The following is a 25670-nucleotide window of genomic DNA, read 5'->3' as shown; positions in this document are numbered from 1 at the left end:
TAAAACTTACTACAAAGCTATAGTAATAAAAATAGTGGCCACTAGTATAAGAATAGACATATAGTCAGTGGAATTGAACATAGGGAAAGGGAAGGAAAAATTAAATAAAATAAGATAAAAACAGAGAGGGAAGTAAGCCATAAGAGACTCTTAACTATAGGGAACAGACTGAGGGTTGCTGGAGGGGTGGTGAGTTGGCGATGGGGTAACTGGGTGATGGGCATTAAGAAGGGCATGGGATGTAATGAACATTGGGTGTTATATGCAACTGAAGAATCACTAAATACTACCCCTAAAACGTATAATACACTATATGTTAACTAAATTGAGTTTAAATAAAAAATTAAAAAATATACAGAACTTAGAATCCATAAACAGACTCATGCAATCATGGACAACTGATTTTCAACAAGAGTGCCAAGATAAAAGGGAAAGAATAGTCTATTTAACAAATCGTACTGAGACAATTAGATATGCACACAGAACATGAGAGACTCTTAACTCTGGGAAACGAACTAGGGGTGGTGGAAGGGGAGGTGGGCGGGGGTGGGGGTGACTGAGGGGGGCACTTGATGGGATGAGCACTGGGTGTTATTCTATATGTTGGAAAATTGAACACCAATAAAAAATAAATTTATTTAAAAAAAGAATGAAGTTGGATTTGTACCTCACGACATATACAAAAATTAACTCAAAATAAATCAAATGACTAAATGTGAGAGATAAGATTATAAAAACCTCAGAAGAAAACCTGGTGTAAATTTGTGAATTTGGATTAGGCAATGGTTTCTTAGATATAGAACTAAAATTACAAATAACCAAAGAAAAAAATTGATAAATTGAGAGTCGTCAAAATTAAAAATGTGCTTCAAAAGGCAGTACCAAGCAGGTAAAAAGGTTAAAAAGGCAGCATAACAAATGGAAGGACATATTTGCAAATCACTTATTTGATAAGGGTCTAGTATCAGAACATACAGAGAATGATTATAACTCCAACAATAAAAAAAAAATCAATGTAAAACTGGGAAAAGAGAATAGGCTCTTCTCCAAAGAAGATAGAGAAATGGCCAATAAGTCCATGCAAATATGTTTAACATCACTAATTGTTAGGAAAAGGCAAAATGAAACCACAGTGAGGTACCACTTCACATCCACTAGGATGATATGGATGATTGTAAAAAGAGGACAATAACAATTGTTGGTGAGGATCTAGATAGTTTGAAACCCTCATATATTGCTTGTGGGAATGGGGCATGGTAGGGCCACTATGGCAAACAGTTCAGTAGTTCCTCAAAAGTTACCACAGAATACCATATGACCATACAATACCAGCCCTAAGTATATGCCCAAGAGAACTGAAAACACAAATTGATGCAAAAATTCACACAAGAATGATCATAGATCTATTATTCATAATAGACAAAAAGTGGCCACAACCCAAGGTCCATCAATGAATGGATGGATAAACACAAAGTGGTATAGCCACCCTTATGGTTTGCCTCCATAAGAGACTCGTAACTATGGGAAACAAATTGAGGGTTGCTGGAGGGGAGATGGGAGAGGGGATGCGGTAATTGGGTACTGGGCATTAAGGAGGGCACTTGGCATAATGAGCACTGGGTGTTATATGCAACTGATGAATCACTAAATTCTACTTTGGAAATTAAGAATACAGTATATGTTAATTAAATTGGATTTAAAGGAAAAGCCTTTTAAGTGGCCTAGCTATATTATAGAATATTATTTAGTAATTAAAAAAGGAATAAAGTACTATATTGCTACAACATGGATGAACCTCAGGGAAACATTACACTCAGGGGAAGAGTCAGTCACAAAAGACCACAGAGTATAAAATCCTTTTATATTGAATGTTCAGAATAGGCAAATCTAGAAGACAGAAAGGAGATTATTTGTTTGCTAGGGGATGGGGATAAGGGAAGAAAAGGAAGCAATTGCTAATGGGGACAGGATTTTAAGAAAATCCACCATTAGTGGGATGGTTATACCACTCTATAAATATACTACTAAATTGTACACTTCAAAGGGGTACATTTTAGGGACGGCTGGGTGGCTCAGAGGTTGATTGTCCGCCTCTGGCTCAGGGCGTGATCCCAGGGTGCCAGGATCGAGTCCCACATCGGGCTCCCTACAGGAAGCCTGCTTCTCCCTCTGCCTACCTCTCTCACTGTATCTCTCATGAGTAAATAAATTTTTAAAAATCTTTTTAAGAAACCCCAATGGGGTACATTTTATATGTGAATCATATCTCAATAGATGTGTAAACAGTTTTGATTGCCTCGTGTGATTAGTGGCTACACTACTGAGCAGTACAGTTAGACTGCTGGATTCTAAGTCATCTGGTTCTAGTCTTTTAGACTATCTTCTATGGGTCTTGACTTCAACGGCAATTAGTTTAAGGCGTGGATGCTACACTCCATATTCTATGGCCCCAACACAAGGCACCTCCATGTCTGCTGAGGTCTATACTGCCTCTCTTGAGTTTCTAAACCAGTTGGGCTCACTGGTTTAGGAAGAAGTTGGTTTTTAGGTAACAGTTCTATGCTCCCAGGGCTATGTTCCATAAGAGCTAGAAACTGGGACCATGACACAGGGACATTTTTACTTAAAGAATAGTGGGAGTCTCCAGAGTGATTAGGTCTTGAATTGGAACTCACCTGAATGCTAAAACTTGACAGCTAGAGAAATAGCTCTTGATGCTGCTGTTTCGGAAGACCTGGTTGAGCTGAAAGACAGGGCGATATTCCATTGATCACCATCCCAGGCCCAATGGCATTAGAGAATTTTTAGCCACTGAGCAAATTTTCCCACCTATTTTTTTCTTTTCTCAACAAACACTAGCCTGGATATGTATACCAAAGGACATCCCATTCCAGGGTATGACTTAGCTATATGACCCCAGACTAGCTACTAAAACTCTCTGAGCCTGTTTCTTAATTTGTAAATGGGTATTAGAACCTGTCTTCACGGGATGCCTGGGTGGCTCAGTGGTTGAGCATCTGCCTTCAGCTCAGGTGTGATCCCAGGATCTGGGATTGAGTCCCACATCGGGCTCCCTGCGTGAAGCCTGCTTCTGTTCCCTCTGCCTATGTCTCTGCCTCTCTCTGTGTGTGTGTCTCTCATGAATAAATAAATAAATCTTTTTTTAAAAAAAGAACCTGTCTTCATGAATTGTTATGAAAAATCACCCTCTGACTACCCAGTATCCATAGGTCTGTCTCTACATAGGGACAGAGTGGACATACAGCCCCATTCTCACCGCATTCTCAATACTTCGCTTGTTTCGCTGATGTGTGGTGGTGCCTGGCTGGGCTATGTCCTCGGAATAGAGTAGGTTGGTGACAGTGAAATTCAGCTGGAAGTGCTCGGTGCTGGGACTGCTTGTTGGTTTGTCTGTCAGTAGGTGAGCTGATGGCTCCACTTCTATAATAAAAAGAAGGTATAGAAGTTCTAATTAGGTGAAGATTTTAGCCAAGAAGTCATTTTAGCTTGGCTACTTATTCCTGGAAATGTGACCTGAGCTGGATTTTTAAAGTGAGCTACATAAGACCTTCTATTTACTGGGTCACTTTGAACCTACTGATCTGTCCATCCATCTGACTCTCCTCTAAGCATTATGAGAATTCACAAGTATGTGGGATAGAGGAGACTGGGTCCCTCTGGGGGCACAGAAGGCAAGTGCAGGTGCTTACCACCTTAGGGGACATCCCTCATACACCTTTGCTGACCTAAGTTACTAATGTGTCTTGCCATCTTTAGTCTTCTCCCCCTCCCAACCCACTCACTATACAGCACCAGAGGATGAGCTTTCTAAGGCAGAACTCTGTGTTGTGTTCCCCTGCAAACTATTCCAGTGCCCAAGAAAGTCCCTCCCTGCACCTATAGCCTTACCTGCCACTTCTTCCATGTCAAAGTGTTTGCTCCAGCCACACCAAACTCCTTATAACCTCCCTAAGTATTCTATCGTCTAGGTTATAAACACATGTAGCTCAACTCCCTATCTCTTCCCACTGGCTGGGTCATGTTCACCATCACATCTCAGTTTGTTCCTCACTTCCTCCAGAAAACTTCCCAGGATGGGCTGCGTGTCCCTCCTAGAGGTTCCCACAGGCTCTTGAAATTCCCTGATTATAACAGTTATCACAGTGCGTCATCAGTGCCTATTTACTTTCATAACATATTTGTTGAATGAATGAATGAGTCCTTCCATCAATCAATGCATGACTTATAATCAGAAGGCCTAAGAAGGCAACTTAGGATACTCTACATTTGGGGTGGGAAATACTTACATGTAAAAATAACCATTCCCTTGGGTGCAACTGCTCCATGATTTTTTCCTACCTCCCGTTGGATGACCCACTGCCATGGGTCATCAACATGGGCATCCAGAAAGTCCCCCTTTCCCCTCCAGAGCCTCTACCCATTCCACTGCTACTGAGAAGTCCCATTCTTCCTCATAGCCCCATCTCTTCAAACCATGAAGCCAGCCCCTAGTCTTGCACCTGTCACATGCAGGTCTGCCAGCTGATAGGTGGTGCCTAGCCAATGGGATGAGACATTCAGGGTCTTGTTCAGAAAGACTTGCTCCACCACACTGGGGTCCACATTAGAAGAGAACAGTGTCTTGATGGTGACCAACATGGAGCCCAACCTAGGGACAGAGACCATGGAACTCAGCCAGCATTCAACACCAGCAATGCCTCCTGAGTTCCTGTTTTATAGACCCAAAGACTTAGAGGCAAGATGTGAGAGGTTATCTGGCTTCCTCTTCCCCCAAGCTAGAGAAGAGACTGACTAAAAATACAAGGTTTCCAGGAGTTGGGAATAGAACAAATAACTATAAAAATAATGAACATCTATTGAGCACCTCTAGGAAGTGACATACATGTTCCCTCAACATCACTGTGGTGGAAGCTATTATTATAATTATCCCCATCTTAAAGACAAAGGAACTGAAGTTTGGAAACACTCAAAGTTGGCACTGTGTCCCATGATCCTCCTGTTCCCCAGTGTAGATGTTTTGGTTCCTCCACCCATTCTTCCAACCCAATTTGGGCAATTCTTGGGCTGTTCACTTTGCCTCTCAGAGCCTCAGCTTCCCCATCTGAACAACGGGGATGATCACAGATAATATCCATCTCACAGGGGCTGTGTGAGAATCCCATAAGATGACCATGCATGAAACTGTCTTATTTGTTGAAAGTATCCAGAAGAGGAGAAGGTGGAGGATGCTGGTATAGGTTGCCCAGTGTGGTTAATCTTTTTCCTGCCCACCCCCTAGACCTATGGAAGGAGCTGAAAGGGATGTGGGGGAGCATGGGCACCATGTCAGTGACTTCCAGCTCAAGGACTGTGCCAGGATGGGAGCTCAGAGTCACAAACTGCCAGCTCAGCCAGTGCTTCCAACTTCCTCAACTTACGTCAAGTTGGTGACCAGGCAGGAGCGGAACATGTCTTGTAGCTGGCTGTCTCTGTAGAGTTTGGTGACCTAGAATAAAGGGTGGGGATAATGGGTGAGATGGAGACCTTCTGGGGCTGGAGGGAGCTACTGGGGCCAGTGAAAGGGCACAGGCCTTGGAGCAAAGGAGGTCTGAGTTTAAATCCTGACTGTGTGATCTTAGGTACACCACTCCCCTTTCTGAGCCTCAGTTTTCACATCTGGGAAATGGAGAAGGCAGGCAGGGCACCATCTTTGGAAACTGAGAGAACTCAGAGCACATAGGTAAAGAGTTGAAGTCATCACTTAATAGATGTGAATCAGACAGAGGAATGAGGGGGGCACCCAGGTCAAGGAGAGATGGGATGGGTGAGAGAGACTCCACCTTGTCCTGGATGTCCCTCTGCAGGGATGTGTATTCCAAGGATGTGGGGTCTGGGTTGCTGAGGTTCCAGTTGATGATGCGGAAATTTAGCTGATACTCACTCTGGGTAGATAAATTCTGGGGTGCATAGCCTGCAGCCAACGGGATGAAGAGAAGACAGTTGGAAACTCTTAGCCTTTAGCACAGAAAGAGGTGTGGTGCCTATCATCAGAATCAGCCAAACTTGGGCCCACATGTTAGAGGCTTCCAAATTGAAAGTCACCGCACAGAGAGGGAAAATGGAAACTTTACAGGGATTCTCCTGAGGTGAGCTTTTCTGCTTGTGCTTATGCAGGTCCCACTTCCTGGAATGTTCTTCAATCTTCTGCTTTTCCTGGAAAACTCCTACTCATGTTTCAGAACTCCAGTTCTGGAATTCAAGGAGAGTAGGGACCCATTTGTCTTGTTCTTGTCATGTCTCAGTGCTTAATATAGTGCTGCATACATAATATCCTCTTCCAGGAAGTCCTCCTTGACTTATCTGTGCTTTCATGGCGCCCTGTTAATAACAGTGTTTCTGCCTTTTTTGTGTGTCCCCAAGTAATGTTTAGTTATCTTGATTATGAGTTTTTCAGGGAGAGAAACTGTGTTCTATCTCTGTACCCAGCACATGGCTTGGGATAGAATGTATATGTGTTTGTTGAGGATCTCCTGTTCATTGGAGGACATTAACAACATCCCTGGCATCTCACTCTTCCCCAGTTGTGGCAACCAGAATGTCTCATCATTGCCAAGTGTCTCCTGAGGGGCAGAATTGACCCCTGGTGAAAACCACTGACATAGAGGAGTTTCACATAGAGAATTCCTGTACCCAAAGATCCCTTGAGTCAGATATCTGGGGTTCAAATTAAAATTCATTATATTAATTTGTTAAAGAATTTCATTCTATTTACTTGAAATAACAGGAAAGACTCTCTGCATGGAGATTTTGGGAAAGGTTTCCCCTAATCAGAACTTGGGCTGACTTGTTAAAGAGGAAATAAAATAGAACGGGGACAAAAAATGATTGCTGTAAATCACTCACCATTGACGAAGAGGCTGTCCTTGACCAGGGTGTAGGGGCCCATCTGGGTGACACCATGGGTCAGCTGGTTCAGCTCCCAGTAAAGTCGCTCTCTGTCCAGCCCATGACCCATGGAGTCATGGCGGTAGTTGCAGATGGCATCAACACGGGTGGCTGCCCCATCCTTATCAGGTCTGGGGAGAGAGGGATGTGGGAACTCTAAAGAGAGGTCCTGAAACCTTACTATGGGGGCCACAAAGAGGGAGGGACAAAATGGGAGGTCAGTGGGAAGACCAGAAGGGTCAGTCCCCAAAATGGTCACTACTGGCAAATACTCAGGAAAAAGTCTTACCTGAGGGAGATTAATCTGAAACCTGAGTAGAAGGGTCCCAGACTGCTCCTCTGGATCAAGGATCCAAGCTGGGAAGGAAGAATGAGGAGGATTAACAGGAGGGACAAGGATAAAGGAAGGGCTGGGTGGAATTTAACCCACTAGGAACTGCTGGGAGCAGGGTCTTACCAGGCGCTGCAGGGTCCTCTTGGTGGAGTTGAACATGGCTGAGCCATTGCTCATGTCCATTGAATATGGGAGGTTGGAGACGGTGAAGTTGAGTGTGAGGGTCTTCAGACTGTGTCCCGTAGCTACAAGAAGAGAGAGGAGAGAGGGCTACTATGGACAGTTGGCCTGAGACCAAATCAGGGTCCCGAATTCATTGTACTCTGTCGTCTTCTCTTCCATTGGCACCACCACCCACCATTTGGTCGCCTGAGTCAAAACTAGCATGTGGCTCAGGTCCTCTTGCTTCCCCACCAAGTAACACCAATTCCACTTTTAGGATGGCCCTCACATGCATCCTATCTCTCTATCCTGTCCCAGTTCAAGTCTTATATTCTCTCACCTAGACAAATACCTCAGCAGACTTATTGGATGTCACATTTAAAGAATGTTCTCTACACTGAACACTAGAAGAAGTTTTCTTAAGTGAAAAAAATCTCAGTATAGTCACTGCTATCCATGGCTTCCTTTGGCCTTCAGTGTCAGGTTAAAGCTTCTTGACCTGGCATTCAAGGTCCTTCCCAAAACAGTTCTTGCCAACCTTTCAGCTTCACTCCAGGTTAAGTTTATTCTTTATGCAAACCAAATCCCTCTCAGTTGTCTCCATACAGTATGCTGAGCCTTTGCTCATCAAATCCCCTAGAACAGGAAAACTCTTTATCCTCTATTTTCCTGGATGACTCCTACTCATTCTTAAAGACTCAGTTTGGGTGAAACTTCCTCCAGAAAGCCCTTCCCCTCCAAATTATGCTAGGTGCCTCTCCCCAGAATATCTCACATTGTGTTATCATGGTCTGTTGATCCCATAAGACTGGGAGCTCCATGAGTGTATGCATTAGATTAATTTGTCAGTATACTCTTCCAATTGGCATGAGTGTCCTAAAACAGAATTTTACACCCTGGCTTCCCAGCTCTTGTGTACAACTGGCTGGTTAGAGGTGTTGGGCTGGAGAACTTCTCTTGGGAAGGAAAAGGGATCTCCCAGATACCTGTGGTGGCTTCTGGTTGTGCAGGTGATGATGAACGAGGCAGGGATGTGGTGGCTACCTCAGGAGCTGTGGAAAGGGCAGTCATCAGAAAAGAGCAGAGCCCCCCCACCCCAGAGCAGGAGAAACTCCCCAAACCTTGCCTGGGCTCCAACAGTGGTTTTCCCAGGACAAGCATTCACAGGTATGCCATTAGTGAGAGTAAGGGAAGGAAAAGTTGTGGGAGCAGAGGGTTGAGTGAGCCCATGAGTAAAGTAAACCCAACAGAGTACATGTAGGTGAACAAGAGAGAGAGTAATCAATGGGCATAAAAGTGGACAGACAGATGGGTAACCTGGATGGACAGAGGAAGAATGAGCAAATGAAAGGTCAAAGAGAAAGCAAGAATAAACACAAGGAAGAAAGTTGGACAGATGGATGTAAGGACAAAAAGAGGAAAGGACAAACAGGTAAACAGGATGGATGGATGGAGGGGGGAAAGGGAAGGAGGAAGGGAAAAGGAAGAAAGGATGGAGGGAGGGATGAATGGATGGAAGGAAAAAATGAAAGATGGGTAGATGGAAGAATGAACAAAGGAGAGAGGAATGAAAGATGGATGGAGGGATGAAGGAGAGATGGAAGGATGGATGAATGGATGGATAGGTAGATGAAAGAACAGAGGGGAGGAGAAAAGGATGGGTGGATGAATGGAAGGAAGAATGGATGAATACATGGATGGACAAATGGAAAGAAGGAAGAAAGGATGGAGACATGAAAGAATGGATGAATGAATGGATGGATGGGTGGATGAAAGAATAGAGGGAAGGAGCAAAGGAAGGATGGATGGACGAATGGAGGAAGAATGGATGAATACATGGATGGGCAAAGGGAAAGAAAGAAGAAAGGAAGGAAGGTAGGAGGGAAGGAAGGAAGGAAGGAAGGAAGGAAGGAAGGAAGGAAGGAAGGAAGAATGGCGAAGTCTGAGAGAAGGGATAACTCGGAGAATGGAAGAATGGATGGGTTAAAAGATAGATGAAGGAACCACTGGACAAGTGAATGGGCAAATTTGGCCAAATCACTGAATGGCCACCACAGTTTGCAGCTTGACATTAAGGCCTCTTCTGTGGCCCTTGTAGGAGATCTTGCTTTCAGGAGGCATGGATTCCTCATCTGACCTCAATCCCCATCCCTGTAGGAAATGCTTGTTCAAAATTCTTCCTCCATCCCAGAAAGGTATGGAAAGTTTAGAAAGCCAGTACTATGCCCACAGGCCCAGAAAGGACCCAGGGACTCAGCATTCTTCTTCCCACTGACATCTGGCCCTACTCAGGAGAGCAGCCTGAGTTTGGGGTAAGCTCCCTTTATTAGCGAGGAGAAAAGCTTGGCTCAAGACCCATACAGGCTGATATGGGTACTGGATGCAAAGATACATACTTGTAGGAGGCTCATCTGGACCGCGTTCATTATAACCTGGAAACAAAAATGTCACACATAAGGGGAGATGGCAGAAAAATCCCAGATATTCCATGCCTTTGTCCATATGGGGCTCCTGCTGGATGCCTTTCCATCTGTGAACCAGGTAAGCATCTATGCATCTTCTAAGATCAGATTCAAATGTCATCTATACCATTAAGGTTCTCCTGATCTTCCAGTTAGAAATAACCCTTCCCTATTCACCTCTCCAGCATGTCCCCAAGAAACTCTCATCACATTTATGTTCACACATTTATTTCCCCACATAGGCAACCATCCCACCATCTGCCTTCCACCTTCCCTCCAATCTATCCCTCCATCCAACAAATATTTAATGAGAACCTACTGTGTGCTAAATTCCATTACATTTGGGGAATACAGCACTCTACAAAATGTCTCTGCCCCTTTGGAGCTTACATTAGGACAGGTTGCACATGTGACCTGTCTGTGTCCCTGGTGCCAAGCCTGGCTTATAACAGATGCTGGTGATTGCTGACTGAGTGAACAAAATGAAGCACATTTTACAGGGGGAAATATCCTAAAATGGCCTCTGCAGTGGCCAAGGTGAAGGGAGCAGATGTGAATTCAGGCATAGGGTGGGGGTGCAGCATTGGATGCTGACCACTGGGGCTCATGCCTGGCTCCACCCCATTTTAACCTGGGTGTCCACTTGAGAAAATTACTTAACCTTTCAGAACCTCTATTTATTCATCAGGTGTGATCAGAGACAGCCTTACAGAGTAACTGTTGGAGGGTGGGGGGGTCAGTGTGGAGTTGAGATTCACACCCGAGTTTCTCTCAAGGTTTCCCCTAGAGACCTGACCTGTGATGAGTGGAGACCTTTCTGGGAATGAGGGGTGGAAGCAGTGAGGTGGGCTGAGAACCACTCACCATTGAGGTAGAGGCTGTCCTTGTCCAGAGAATAGGGGCCCAGCCGGGTGATGCCACGGGTCTGCTGGCTCAGCTCATGGAACACCTGCTTGGCAGGTAGACCCGGGCTGCTGGGGTGCTGCCGGTAGGTACAGAGGATATCCACCCTTGTTTTGGCGCCATTCTTTACAGACCTGAGAAAGGAGAGATTGATGTTTAGGGAGTGCAGCTCATGTGGCACCTCTTCACCTGTGGTCACTCCACACCTCATATCCTGTGTCCTAGCCTTGTTGAACCATTCAGTTTCTCTACCTGCCCATGCTCTCTCACCCCAGGATCTTTGCACATGCAATGACTTCTTTCTGGAGATCTCTCCCCTTCTGTCCTTACTTGGGTAATTTCCTGGTCATTCTTTAGATCTCAACTTAGACACCTCCTCCTTCTCCAAGAACTCTCCCACGCTGTCAAGAGAGGGTTCTGGCTGCCACATTCCTCAGGCTTCTCCCATCAAAGCCCTGATTGCTCTCAGTGTGAACATATATTATTTTTTTCTGTTCCCTCCAGATGGTGACCTCTATGAGGGCAAGTAACAGGACAGTGTAGCTCACTGTTATGCTGAACCCCCGGTACCTCTCATATTGCCTATTACATGTAAAAACCAAAGTCCTGAGGAATAGATAAACAAAATGTGACTTTCATAGTTTAACATGATATATTCATGCAATGGAATATCATTCAGCATTAAAAGTGCAGGAAATCCTGACGCCTGCCATAGCGTAGATGAAACTTGGGGACTTTATGATCAGTGAAATAAGGCAGTCACAAAAAAACACCATATAATTTCACTTGTATGAGGCACCCAAAGTAGTCAAATTATGGAGATGGAAAGCAGAATGGCGATTGCTAACATCTGGGGGTAGAAGGAAGCAGGGAGCTGTTATTTAATGGGTGTACAGTTTCAGTCGCAAGTTCTGGAGCTTGGTTACACTACAATGTGAATATACTTAACACTACTGAACCAGACACTTAAAATTTTTCTTTTATGAATATTTTACTACGATTAAAAAATGTCAATTCCCGCCAAGACTCTATACTGTGTAGACCCTGCTGATGTCTGGAAACACACCTACTTTCTCTCTGTCCCTTGTTCTCTCTGCTCCAGCCACCCCGGCCTCCTTGCTGTTCACTGCATAAGCCAAGCTCATTCCTACCTCAGGACCTTTGCCCATGCTGTTTCCTCTGCCTGGAACAGTTTTCATGGCCATGTCCTTCTTTTCTAACTGGGACACAGCTCAGAAATCACCTCCACAGACAGGCTATCCTGTGCCCTGGGTAAAGCTGCTTTTCCGTCTCTATGCATTTCTGCTTCCCATCACCTTACCATATTTGAGGCCATTTTAGATATTTATTCTCCCACTTAGTTTCTGCTTTCTCCACCAGATGAGTGCAGGGGCAGTGCCTGTCCTGTCACTGTGGTGCCTACCACCTGCCTCAGAAGAGCTGCATCACCAATGAAAGTGAAATGAAAACAAAGATGGGAAGTCTCCTAACTCTGGGAAATGAACTAGGGGTGGTGGAAGGGGAGAAGGGTGGGGGGTGGGGGTGAATGGGTGACGGGCACTGAGGGGGACACTTGATGGGATGAGCACTGGGCGTTATTCTGTATGTTGGCAAATTGAACACCAATAAAAAATAAATTTATTATTAAAAAAATAAAAAAAATAAAAAATAAAGAAAACAAAGATGGAGAAGTGCTTTGTAAACACCAACAGGATACACCTTGACCTGGAAAAGTGCAAGTAATTGCCTGATGGGCACACAGTGATGAAGAGTTTCAGAACTAGGTAGTGGTGATGGGTACACAGTATTGTGCGTGTAACAGATGCCACTGAAATGTATACTTAAAAATGGTGAAAATGGCTAATTGTATGTCCAATACGTATTTTGTCACAATCATAACAATAAAGTAACATGAAGAAGTGTATTCCAAAAAGGACCCTCCAAGACAGCTTGCCACGACTGGGAGTGACCCCCTCCCACAGTCAGAAGTCCTGTCCTTTGGTGGTGGGCCATGGTGGGTAGAAGGGTTCTCACCTTAGTGAGGTGACCTTGCAGCCTGCATATCGGGCGCCGAGGCTGCTCCTCTGGAATAATGGGCCAAGCTAGAGAGGAAGGAGAGGGCCAGCGTGGTCAGAGCTGGCGACAGCCCCGAGGAGGGGTCGTGGAGGTGGGGACGGGGAAGCTGGCCTCTCACCAGGTGCTGCATGAGGGTGTCCGTGATGTTGAACTTCAGGGAGCCGGGAAGGCCCATATCCGCTGAGTAGCGCAGGTTGTCGATGGTGAAGTTGAGTGTGAATGGCTCCTCACTGACCTCCCCAGCTGCGGTTGGTGCAGAGAGAGCCAAGGATGTGGGGGGGTCGAGGCGCCCAACATCAACCCACGGTGGGGCTTCCAAGGGCCTCCTGCCTTCCTCCCAATGAACCCGAGGGTCACTTGTTAACAGAGACTACTCCAGCGACAGGTAAGGACAGGCTTAATGATTTGGGGGCTGGATATGGTTTTCCTACCCAGGTGCAGGAGTGGAGGGCTCTGTGAAAACACTGGTGGCTTTGTTCTTTCCAGGAAGGAAAGGCTCCAACTTACCACACTAATTTGGGACTGGGGATAACCTCAGACATTGTCCTCCATTCTCTCTGCTGTCTTTATCTCTCTGTCTCTGTCACCCTTTTCCTCTCTCTCTCTCTCTCTCTCTCTGTCTCTCTCTCTCTCTCTCTCCCAGGTATGCCAATCTTCTATGCATTGCACACACACAAAAGGCCAACCAGCAGCTGTAACCAGCCTCTCTGTATCTTGATTTACTCATCTACAAGATAATGATTCCTATTTCAAAAGTTGTAATGAGGTTTGAACAAGTCAAATTCTGTACAGTGCTTGAGCACAGTGCTGGGTACAGAGTAAGCAACATATAAGTGTTCATCACATAAAACATATAAGAAAATACTTTCTGATCACTCACTACATATGGAGCTCTTTCCCTGGATAAATACGAACTGGGCACTAGAATCATCCACACTGAACAAAAGAGGAACCACAGTACAGAAATGGTTATCTGTCCAGGGTTACATGACTGGACAGGGAGTGTCCGGGTTTGGACCCAGACTCTCCAATCCCAGAGTCCTTTCTTTTTTTTTTTTCATATTTTATTTATTTATTCATGAGACACACACAGAGAGAGGGAGAGGGAGAGAGAGAGAGAGAGAGAGAGTCAGAGACACAGGCAGAGGGAGAAGCAGGCTCCATGCAGGGAGCCTGACGTGGGACTCATTCCTGGGTCTCCAGGATCAGGCCCTGGGCCAAAGGCGGCGATAAACCACTGAGCCACCCGGGCTGCCCCCAGAGTCCTTTCTAATGACCTCCCCTGTGAAGACACACGCTCTTGTTTAGACACATGCCACTGGTCAGGGTTCAATAGTTGGGGTGACCTGTGTAGACCCCAGAAGAAGTATAATAAATGAACATATGATAGAAGTGAGATCAGAGGCCCAGTGGCCTGACTCTAGAATAGAGAAGCAATGAGCAGCGCAGGGTTAACTATTCGGGATAGACCTCTGGAAGAAAGACTTATCTCCCCTCTTTCCTCCCTCTCCTATTTTTTTATTTTTATTTTTCCCTCTCCTATTTTTATTACTCCTTCCAAGTTCCCTTTTATCCTTTCCTCCATCCTTCCTTCTTTCCTTCTGTTTTTCTTTCTAATCATCCATACTCTTATCCTTTGTTCCTTCAACCTTTCTTTCCATCTATCCATCTTTTCTTTTATCTCCCTCCATTCTTTCTTTCCTTTCTTCTATCATCTATCTGCCCATCCATCTTTCCATCCATCCATCCTCCATGTTTCCATCCATCCACCCACCCTCCCATCTATCTACCCATCCATGCATCCATCCATGTACCCATGACATCCATCCATGCACCATCCTTGCATACATCATTCCTTCCTTCCTCATTCCTCCTTTCCTTCCTTCTTCTGATTCATACCCCTTTCTATGCATCCTTCTCTCTGTCCTTCCTTCTAACCCCACTGTCTTCCATTTACCCAGCTTCCCTTGCTTTCTTCCTCCACTCTTTCTTTTCTTCCATCTATCCATCCATCTTTCCTTTCTTCCATATCTGTTCATTCTATCAATCCAGACATCTTTCCTCCATCCTTTCCCCCTCCATTCATCTTTTCTTCCATCTACCATCTCTATTTCCATTTATCATTATTTCCTTCCTTCCATCTATCCACCCATTCATCCATCCATCTTGCCTTCCCTCCATGTACATTGAATTGATCCTACAATGCTTCTGAACTATTCCAAGGACTGGATACTGATAAACAAAACACAGTCAATGGAACTAACTTTAGCTTATTTTTACTCCTATCATTTGGGAAAAGATGGTTGTCATTGGACCTGAGGATCCTAGAACCCTACTGATGTTCAAAGGAGCAAGGGAGGATGCTGTGGTGTAAAAGACCAGAGATGGACCCAAGAAGAGAGTTTGAGAGGGTTGCAGAAACACTTCTAATGCAAGGGCAATTAATTCTTGAAAAAGCTACAAGATCCTTATTTCAGGATTTGCTGGGGATGCAAAGAGAGTTTGGTCCACGAACTTGAACACAACAGGTATACACCAAAAATTAGCATGTCTTTCTAAAGTAATGAACTGATGGATGAGTGAGATTATGAGTTTTTGGAGACACAGGAACTCTTGGTTCTATTATTTATTTGCTGTGTGGCTTGGCAGCCTCTCGGAGCCTGAGTTTACTCCTCTCTAAAATGGAATTAATTCACATGATTGTAGCGAGAACTAAAGGATAAGATGTATGTGTTTTTGGATGAACTGTGTCTCCACTCCCCACCACACACCAAAATTGAAGAAGCTATAATCCCTAGTACCTCAGTAGGTGATTGTATTTGGAGACAGGGCCTTTAGAGAGGTAATTAAGTTAAAATGAGGCTGTTGGCGTGGGACCCAATCCATTCTGGCTGCTGTTGGTGTAAGAAAGGGAGTTTAGGACACAGAGGGACACTGGGAATGTGTGTACAAAGGACTGACCGTGCCAAAAGGTGGCAAGAATGTGTCATCTGCACATCAAGGAGAGGCTGTAGAGAAACCAACTCTGCTGGCACCTTGATCTGGACTTCTAGCCTCCAGCACTATGAGAAAATATATTTCTGTCATCTGAGCCACCCAGCCTGTGGTATTTTGCTTTGGCAACCAGAGCTGACTAAGACGGTATGTAACTTAGCATGGTGCCCAGAAGGTGGTCAACTTCCATATGTGTTTACTGAAAACCCAAAGAATGGTGCAACACCGATGCTGAGACACATCCAGAGCAACAAGCATAGAGGTGAGTAAAAGAATAAGAGCAAAGTATCAGGGCAGGGTTTTTAGGAGAATCTGAGTGATAACATGAGAGTCAGGATAGTGGGAGGACAGACCTGTATGTGAGAGACACACTTGCCCTGGGCTAGAACTCTCCACCAGAACCAGGGGAGAGAAGGGATGAGTGAGGGGCCCTTCCAGGTATATTCCTCACCGAGGACAGGAGGCAAAGGAGAAGGGACAGGGCCTAGGAATACTCACTAGTGGTAGTCGGGGCTATAGCTCCATAGGTGTAACCTGCGGAGAGAAGGCCAGAGAAGATGAATAAGAGTCAGGGTGAGCATAAAGGATTAAGGGAAAGGTAGGATTTAGGGGCCTTTGTGGGAAGAGCAAAGGGGAAGAGACAGTGGAGGGAAGGAGATTGTAGGTGGCTGGAGCCCATGATTATATCATCAGAATGAAGACTGAGCCCAGACCAGAGGAGATGCACCACAGCAGCTCCTTTTAGAGAAACACAGAGCTCTGGCCAGGAGAGAGACCCTGGCTGGAGCATAGCCCCTCACCATTGACATAGAGGCTGTCCCTGTCCAGGGTGAAGGACCCCAGCCGGGTGATGCCATGTGTCTCACGGCTCAGCTCCCAGTACAGCTGCTCTCTGTCCAGCTTGGGGCCTTTGGGATCAGAGTGGACAGTGCAGATCATGTCCACTCCAGTGGCTGCTCCACCCTTCTCAAGCCTGGGGAAGAAAGGACATGGGGATGTAGAATCCTGAGGAGGGGTCCTTCTGGTTGTGGAAAGCAAGAGAATAGAAGACAGGAGGCTGAGAGAGTACAGAAAGGTCTGGCTCTGAAGGGGCTCTCCTTAGTGTCTCTCATCTGGGACAACTCCTTCACAACTAAGGACAGAAAATACTTTAATTGGAATTTGCAGACATGGTACAGTGGTTCTTCTAAGAGGAATGCTTTCATCTAAAACAAATAATCATCTGGATTCCATAAGGATAAACAGAATGCCTCATCTCTAAGCCTTGAGCATTCCCAGCATCTGGGTATAAAGAACACATGAAGGTGTTAATGGTGGGTGCTGGACGCCAGCAGTGCCGAAGGCATGCCCAGGAACTGAGCCCCACTAGCTAGCACATGAGAGTCCACCAGACCCAACACATCCCTCCATTTGGGGGTCTCACCTGAGCGAGGCCAGTCTGCAGCCAGCATAGAGGGGGCCAATACTGGTCTTACTGAACAAAAGCCTGAGCTGGTGAGGAAAGAGAAGGGGGGTGAGCAAAAGGGCTAAAGGACTATGTGGGCAGGCGTGTGGTGGGGCTGATGGTAGACATTGAGGGGCTCTTACTCGGTGCTGGAGGATCCTCTCAGTAGAGTTGAACTTTAAAGAAGTTGAGTGCCCCATGTCTTCAGTGTAGTGCAGATTGGTGATGGTGAAGTTCAGGGTGAAGGACACCAGAGTGGGGCCAGTGGCTGCAGTGGGGGAGGAATAGAAAATTGTCCAGTTTGCACGATAGTAAGGACACCAAGGTTGCCTGGAGCTCTAAAGCGGAGAACCAGCAATGGACCTAAGTACAGCCATGGACTGCAGAAGCTGAAGGAGAGAATATTATGAGATTTTTAAGACATCAAGAACCTTTGCTCACTCATTCAGCAAGTGTGTATTTAATGTATATGCAGCTCTGTGCTGGGGTCCGTGGGTCCAAGGGTGGATAGGGCATAGTCTCTTAATACTGTGGCCAGGAGAGTGGCTAGACCATTATGCTACAGGAGAGCCAGAAGGGTGTACAATTCCAGGGAGACACCCAACCAACAATTGAGGATTGCTTCCAGGAGGAAGCATCATTTCAGGTGTTACCAAAGGCATAAATAAGAGTTAGGTGAACATGAGCTGAGCAAGTAGAAGAGTACTTAAGCAGAAGAATCAGTCTGGGCTTGAGCCCGACAGGAGGACAGAGCAGTTGCACCCAAGGGACTTGATGTTTTCATTATGGGCATGTAAAAGTATACACATGAGACTGGAGGAGCCCTCTGAGCCCAGAAAGGGGGGTCAGCGACTGTGCGTCTCAGGGATTTGGACATGACTTGTAGATAAGATGGAGTCATCCAAAGATTGTGAACAAGACAGGAACTACATGGACACAGGTACATTGGGAGGGCCATTGCAGTTGCTGTGCAGAGGAAACCAGAGTAGAGGCTACTGCATTAGTCCTAGCAAAAAAATGTCTGTGGCCTGAATAAAGGCTGAATGACACAGATGTAGAGAAAGGACTTGCAAGATATTATGAAGGGAGAAGAGATGATTTGGTGGTAGATGGATGTGGGAGGTGAGTGAGAGGGTGGGTCAAGGTTGGCATCTGTGGGTAGGAGTATGGGTCCCCATTCACCCGAGGCTGGGGTGGAGCAGGGGTGCACAGGGCAGGCCATGGACTCCTGGACACTTCCATTTTAAGGGTGGGGACTCACAGGGTTGCAGAGACTCCTGAAGCCTCTGAATACTCACTGCTGGGGGTGGTGGCCTGGGTCTTGCGGGTGTAACCTGCACAGGGAGACAGAGGAAGGTGACGAGGGTGAGTAATCACAGAAAGGGAGGAATGGAGAGGAGGATGTGGGCCTGTTGAAATGTGGACCAAGATGGCAATCCCTCACCATTGATGTAGAGACTGTCTGGGTCCAGGGTGTAGATACCCAGCCTAGTGATGCCTCTGGTCAGCTGGCTCAGCTCCTGGTACAGCCGCTCTCTGTCCAGCCCAGAGCCCATGGGGTCAGGGCGGTGGGTGCAGATGGCATCTACTCCAGTGGCTGCCCCATCCTTCTCGGGCCTGGGGAGGGTGGGTAGGGGTATCACTAGATGGAGTCCCAGGGCAGGGCTCCTGGGACCTTGGGGGCAGGCCAGGAGGGGGCCAGGGCAAGTGAGAAGGCTGGCACCCACTTCTGGCCAGCCCAGGACTGTGCAAATAGTCATGGGGGGCGGGGGCAGGATTTCTTAAATTGCAAATTTGAAACCTGCAACCTCAGAGCATGGGGACAGGAGAGCTCCTACTTGAGACAGGTGAAAAGCTGGAATTTGGATTAAAGCAAGTAGAAAAGGCAAGCTTGCCTTGAGAGGAATCCTGGGGAAGGAACTGAAAACCCAAAGGAAATGCCCTCTTTGGTCAAAGGGAGGTAGGAGGAATTGGGAAGGATGACCCAGACTAGGGGCTCTGCAGAAGCTGGGGACAGTGTGTGTGTGTGGGGGGGGGCAGGGGTGGTTACAACCAGAAGAGGCCTTGGTTCTGGAGCCAGTGCCTCCTGAATTCCACCTCTGCTGAGGACATGGACAGAGAGGGCAGGTAGGAAGCAGAGGGAACTCTTGGGGTCCTCAGGGAGCCCTTGACGCAGCCCTGGCCGGGGATTGCAAGGTCTCACCTGAGCAAGGTCAGTCTGCAGCCGGAGTACAGGGGGCCCAGACTGGTGTTCTTGAACAACGGTCTGAGCTGTGGGTGAGAGCAAGGGAAGTAAATAGATCATCTGAGATGCAGGGGCAGGATGGGCATGGGTGGGTGGGGCAAGAATGAGGTGGGAGGGGCTAGTCCCAAGGTCGGGGCAGGCATGGGTGGCCTGGCGTCAGGATGAGGCATGAAGGCTGGTTGGGCGGGACTGGCAGGGGGAGGTGTGCGGGGCTCTCACCTGGCGCTGCAGGGACTTCTCTGTGCTGTTGAATTTCAAGGAGCCTGGAGGCTGCATGTCCTCCGTGTAGGGAAGGTTGGTGACAGTGAAGTTGAGGGTGAATGGCACCAGGGGTTGTCCGGTGGCTGCAGCAGGGGAGGGAGACGGGAGGCTACCTTGAGTCAGGCCAGGGATGGATATATGGGCAGGGCCTGGGACCCACAGCTACCTCACTGGAGACTGCACAGCAAATGCTGGGGGGCCTTGAGGACCTAATGCCAGAACCAGTGTGGACAACAGGAGACCAATCCAAGCAGCAGGTGAAGGTGGGCAGGATTTGCAGGGGACAATCTACCACCTAACGTTCTTATTTATTCAAGCCCACGTACAGGTACCTTCTTCCGTGCACCTGACCTGGACCACATGGTGGCCCTTTCTCTGTGTCCAGTCAACAGCACAGAGGTGATGCACAGCTGAAGCTTACTGCGATGACTTCTCAGCCTGCATGCTCGACCCCTTCCCTCCCTGACAGCTGGAGGTGTGGGCAGGGGCATGCTGCTTCCTTCCCTATTGAGGAGTGGGGGGCAGAGCTCCTGAAGACCCTTGAGTACTCACCACTGGGGGCGGTCACTGGTGTCTGGTGGGTGTAGCCTGCAGAGAGAGGACATAAGAGAGAGGAGGTGCTGAGATGGAGAAGGAATAAAGAAGCCTTGGGGGGTGGGGGTGGACCATGAGCTTCACAGCTCAGCGGAGTGTGGGTGGCCACTGCTCACCATTGACACAGAGACTGTCCTGCTCCAGGGTGTAGTGGCCCAGCCAGGTGACGCCATGGGTCAGCCGGCTCAGCTCCCAGTACAGCTGCTCTCTATCCAGCCCGGGGCCTGCAGGCTCCAGGCGGCGGAAGCAGATGGCATTCACGTGGGTGGCTGCTCCGGCCTTCTCGGGCCTGGGGAGGGCAGGACACAACAGTGCAGATGATTAAGATCTGTTTGTGGAGAGTCCTTGAGGGGTACCATTATGGGGGTACCATGGGGACAGCTAGGAAGTAGTGGGGCTTCTGGTGACAGGCCCCAGGAGGCCCATCATCCACTGCTGAGAGAATCTGCTCTGAAATGTGGCCACCTTCTGAGTCCAGGCCTCCCAGTGCTGCGTGATCCACGCTCTTCACGGCACCAAGTCCCACTTAAGATGGGAATCTTCCCTTGTTAGGAATTTGCTGAAATCCTCTGGCCCCCTACTGCCTGTGAATGAAGCCCCACTGCGCCTGCCCCATCAAGTACAACAGGTCATCCACCACCTGCCCTGTGCATCTCCCTGCCTCCCCACCCCTGCTGCTGAGCATTTCTGCTCTGCATGCTCGCTACCTTAGGCTCTCCACCTGTGGTTCCTTCTCCCTGAATCATTCCTCCTGGCCCGGAGCTGTGTCTCCTGGCCACAACGACCTCCTCGCTAGGAACTGAGCTGCCACTTCAGCTCCTCCTAGACCCACTATACTTCCCATATCCCAACACTTCAATAGGATCTCTGGGCCTCAGTTTCATATCTGTAAGATGGGTAGAATCATGGTACCCAGGTGTATCCTGTGAAGATTAAGTCTGTTGATATAAGCATAATGCTTCTAATAGGATCTGCTGCATCCCTAAGTGCCAGGGAAGTGTCTGTCACTATTTTATTTAGTATTATTTTTGCTATTAATTATATGTCTATATATATAATTACACAATTCACATATAATAATCACACGTAACTAATTTGTATAAATGTGTTTGTTTACATTATAATTAATATAATACACGCTTCTTGATAGCAGAGTCTGTGCTTTGGCCTCCATGGAGATTTCAGAGCTCAGCAAAGAGCTTGGACATAGTAGGTGTTCAAGCAATGTTTATGGATGGAAAGAAAATTTGTGGAATTCCAGGCCAGGAGAGTGGAGAGGTCACTTCTGCTGTGGGTGCATCAGCATCGTGGGCTAGGCCCTGAGACAAAGGGCTTTATTCCACCTGTCTCTATCCTAGCACCTTAGTGAGGGAATGCTTTCTTAGATTCTATTTTTGGAGGCAGGGAGATATCTTGGAGAGCTGTCCACTGAGGCTAAAGCCTCCAGGGGATCTTGGAGTGGAGAAGCCCTCTAATGCTCAGAAGCCCCATCACTCAGTGAAGTGAGGCCAAGTTGCACCTCTCTATCCTGGAAGGGAGCAGGGAAGTGAAGGCTGCGATTACAGGGAGGGGGAGTGAACTGATGGTTCTTCCCAAAGAAAAGAAGCAAAACAAGCTTAGTGGGAAAAGGTATGGACTCTGAAGAGGCTAGGTTTGAATCCTGGCTCCGCCATTTGGCAGCCATTGGCTCTGGGAAAGTTCCTTAACCTGTTTGTGCCCGATTTCTCATCTGTAAAATAGAAATAACAGTAGTGACATTAAGAGAGTCTAGGGAGATGATGGACAGGAAGCATTTCACCCAGTGACTCTAACCTGGGCTGCTCTGCATCTCAGGAGACATCTGGAAATGTCTGGTGACAGATTTGGTTGTCCCCAACTTCAGGGGTTGGGGTACTTACAGCATCTATCTAGTGGCCAAGATGCTGCTAAATATCCTATCGTGCAGAGGATAACCACCCACGACAATAACTAGCTGGTCAATAGTGACCAAACATTGAGAACCCCAATGTCTGACACATACTAAGTCTGGCTGAGTGTTAGCCAGAAATATTTAATGCAGTGTGGGGCCGGAGGCACAGTAGACCAGGGATTGCATCCTTTGTGAAGGATCAGAGGTGCATCCTTTATGAAGGATTTTGGTGTATACTTTGCAGTTGCTATGTTTCGTCATTTTGTTCCTATCAAATACCCCATGGGAGATTTGAGGCTCAGGAGGATGGGAAGGTCCAGCCAGAGCAGGACCTGGGGGGCCAGCAGCCCAAAGGACAGGCTACTCCAGGTTGGGAGTTGGAAAGGGCTGAGGCCAAAGGGAAGACCTAGCCCTAGCCATGGTAAGAATCTCCGCTGTGCTTCACTGGGCCATCTCCTAGGGGGTCCCACCTGAGCGAGGTCAGTCTGCAGCCAGAGTAGAAGGAGCCAACAGTGGTGTTCTTGAATAATGGTCTGAACTGTTGAAGGAGAAGGAGGTGAGTAAGACTGAGCTGGACAGGGGCAGGACAGGGGGGGACCTGGGTGGGGCATGAGGGAGGTAGGTGGGGCTGGCATCTGCTTGGAGGCGGGGCGGGGGGGGGGATGAGTGGGCGGAAGGGGGGTGGGAGGAGCTGGGCAGGGTATGGGGGAGGTGGGTGGAGCTGGCCTCAGAGGGTAGGTGGGGATCAGTGGGTGGTGGGATGAGGTGGATGGGACTCTCACCAGGTTCTGCAAGATCTTCTCTATTTTGTTGAACTTGGCTGAGCCTATTAGCTGCATGTCCTCCGTGTAGTGCAGGTTGGTGATGGTGAAGTTAAGGGTGAATGGAACCAGGTCGGGTCCAGAGACTGCAGTGAGGTTGGGCGAGAAATATCCCCTGAGTCACTGCCTTAGCTGGATTTAAGGATGGAGGGATGGTGGGGGTAGTGTCTGGATCCACATCCCTGGTGCCCAGTATATTCACATCTGGTGCGAGAGTTCAGAATATCTCCTCCCCAAATGGGGAATCTTATTTTGTTATTCTACTAATATAGTAATGATATAAACAATGGCCCTAAATAGCAATAATAATGATAAGACCTGATGCTTGGTAAGAGCTCACTCTGTGCTAAGAACTTTTCATCCAGTATCTCATGTCATCCTCAAGCAAACCCTGGAAGTGAATCCTTTTATTTATCCTCCCAACTGACAGGGGATGAAAATAAATTTCAGAGAAATTAAGTCACTTCGTCAAAGCCACACAGCTGTTTTAGGGCAGAAGCTCAGATTCTAGAGTTTGAACGACTTGAACATGAGTCCTGCCCATCCACTGGCTGCGCGACCTCAGAAAAACACCCAGATCCCCAAGAACCAGCCTGTTTTTCTTCAACAGAGAAAGATCAGTGTCCATCTGCTGGGACTGAAGATGGTACATGTGAAGCAGAGTCCCCATCATGTGACAAACAATCAGTGAATGCTGCTGCCATGGCTTTGTAGTCATTTTTCTCGTTGCTACTTATGCCTGATTCCTCTGCTTTAGTCTCTGCGCTCTGGGAATTAGTTCTGGATTTGACTTTGACTATTTCCGTTCCATTCTAGAGGAGGTAAAGCTTTAAGAATTGTTCTAGAATGTACCACTGCATCTAATCTCACTACTCACCCCCTGGGTCTCCTCAGGCCAGCATGGTCACAAGTTGGACCTGGCATGCCATGGGGTGGACGGTAAAAGTGACCACAAATTCTTCACCTCCCCAGGCTGTCCCCTTGCTTTGAGCTGTGTGTGCATACTCTCTTGCTCTTCTCGTTGCAAAGCACAGGTGTATGGTGAGAGGGAAGGAGACATGGAGAGAAGGCTCTCACCTGTAGGGCTGGAGGAGATTGGAGCCGCCGAGGTTTCTGAGGGCGTGGAAGTCACAGGGACTGAGGAGGAAGCAGCAGAAATAAGAAAGACAAAGCCCCCATCACCTTGGAGATGCCAGAGACAGGAGCCCTTGATGCCCCTGATGCCCAGCCCGAGTCACAGAAGGCAGAGGTGGGGAAAGGAGGGGGACCAGGCCCCTATGGTTCCATTCCTCCATGAGGCCCTGGGCAGGGAGGGGGAGCAGCTGTTCCCATGAGCTGTGGGGACATGAAGCCATCTAGGATTTGAGCACTTACCACTGGGGCTGGAGGTCAGTGGTGGTCTGGTATAACCTGCAGGAAGTGGATAAGAGTGAGGTGGGATGTTTGAAAGGCTTAAGTGAGGGATGATGGGGCTGGACTGCTGGTGGAAGAACAGTTGCCATGAGGAGGTCCTGTCCCTTCCACACTGTGGATGGTGCCTCCCAGAACCTTTCTCTGACTTTCTACCTCCCTCTGTGTGATATAGCCCTTGGTGGGGAAGGGGGATCTCATAAGGAAAGGAAGAAGGAGGAGAGAAAAGTCTAGAGGCAGATGCAGGTGTATCCTCTGGCCAGAGATCAGAGCATCCACAGAATAGTCCATCTGGGGTGCAGGAGGAGACCCCTGTCACCACCAGATGCTCACCGTTGACATAGAGACTATCCCTGTCCAGGAAGTAGGAACCGAGCTGAGTGACACCACGGGTCTGGTGGCTCAGCTCCCAGTAGAGCTGCTCCCTGTCCAGCTGGAGACCCGAAGGGTCAGGTTGGTAAGTGCAAACAGCGTCAACTCCAGTGGCTGATCCACCCTTTTCAGGCCTGAGGGGAGAAGGACATGGGTATGGGAACAGGACGGAGGGGCATCCCTGCCAGGACATCCTTTCAATAGCCCACATGTATGTGAATACCTGTTTATCTGCCCTCTTGGTCCAGACATAAGCTGCTCATAAGAGAAGGGACATCCTTGCACAATAAAGGACCAGAGTGGGTGTTCTAGAGTCAGGTGACCATTGGTTCAAACCTTAGCTCTGTCACTTGTTGAATAATCCACGTGTGTCTGACTCGGTTCTCCCATGTTTGCAGTGTGGATAAAGCTCTAACCCTTTTGTTGGAATGCCATGGGGTTCAGAAATGACTGATCTATCACACCTAGCTCTGGTGCCAAATGCTCATCAATTAATTGTTTAATTAAACAAATATCCACAGAGCTGAATATTTACAGTCCCTAGCACTGGATAGCAGCTCTGAACAACCCAATGTTTGGACCTGAGCATCTGAGCATGAGATGCTGCATAGCAAAGACCCCCACCCACTGGCCACCTGCTTCCCATATTCTCAGCTATCTGGGGAAGGAAGCAGAAAAAATTAACCCTGATGGGACAACCTGGGGGAACTAGCAGGTTGCACTGCCAGAGAGTATTCC

General features: G+C 47.6%; 1 protein-coding gene across 1 annotated transcript in view; it reads right to left on the bottom strand.

Moving 5' to 3' along the window:
* Positions 1–25670, bottom strand: part of MUC16 (mucin 16, cell surface associated) — a 111737-nt gene that overhangs the window by 7641 nt on the left and 78426 nt on the right. The window contains exons 36-63 of the mRNA XM_072787396.1: positions 24894–25066; positions 24525–24560; positions 24228–24287; positions 23112–23236; positions 22800–22867; positions 20537–20709; positions 20379–20414; positions 19785–19909; positions 19524–19591; positions 18765–18937; positions 18619–18654; positions 17464–17588; positions 17300–17367; positions 16677–16849; positions 16375–16410; positions 13001–13125; positions 12841–12908; positions 10768–10940; positions 9838–9873; positions 8428–8493; positions 7403–7524; positions 7235–7302; positions 6904–7076; positions 5841–5971; positions 5439–5506; positions 4521–4669; positions 3278–3441; positions 2676–2743 (exon numbers count right to left, since the gene is read on the bottom strand). Of these exons, the coding sequence (XP_072643497.1) occupies positions 2676–2743; positions 3278–3441; positions 4521–4669; positions 5439–5506; positions 5841–5971; positions 6904–7076; positions 7235–7302; positions 7403–7524; positions 8428–8493; positions 9838–9873; positions 10768–10940; positions 12841–12908; positions 13001–13125; positions 16375–16410; positions 16677–16849; positions 17300–17367; positions 17464–17588; positions 18619–18654; positions 18765–18937; positions 19524–19591; positions 19785–19909; positions 20379–20414; positions 20537–20709; positions 22800–22867; positions 23112–23236; positions 24228–24287; positions 24525–24560; positions 24894–25066 (2886 nt within the window). The remainder of the gene's footprint in view (positions 1–2675; positions 2744–3277; positions 3442–4520; positions 4670–5438; positions 5507–5840; positions 5972–6903; positions 7077–7234; positions 7303–7402; positions 7525–8427; positions 8494–9837; positions 9874–10767; positions 10941–12840; positions 12909–13000; positions 13126–16374; positions 16411–16676; positions 16850–17299; positions 17368–17463; positions 17589–18618; positions 18655–18764; positions 18938–19523; positions 19592–19784; positions 19910–20378; positions 20415–20536; positions 20710–22799; positions 22868–23111; positions 23237–24227; positions 24288–24524; positions 24561–24893; positions 25067–25670) is intronic.

This window comes from Canis lupus, chromosome 19 (assembly GCF_048164855.1).
Source record: "Canis lupus baileyi chromosome 19, mCanLup2.hap1, whole genome shotgun sequence".
Lineage (NCBI taxonomy): Eukaryota > Metazoa > Chordata > Mammalia > Carnivora > Canidae > Canis > Canis lupus.
This window is presented reverse-complemented; position numbering and strand designations above follow the sequence as displayed.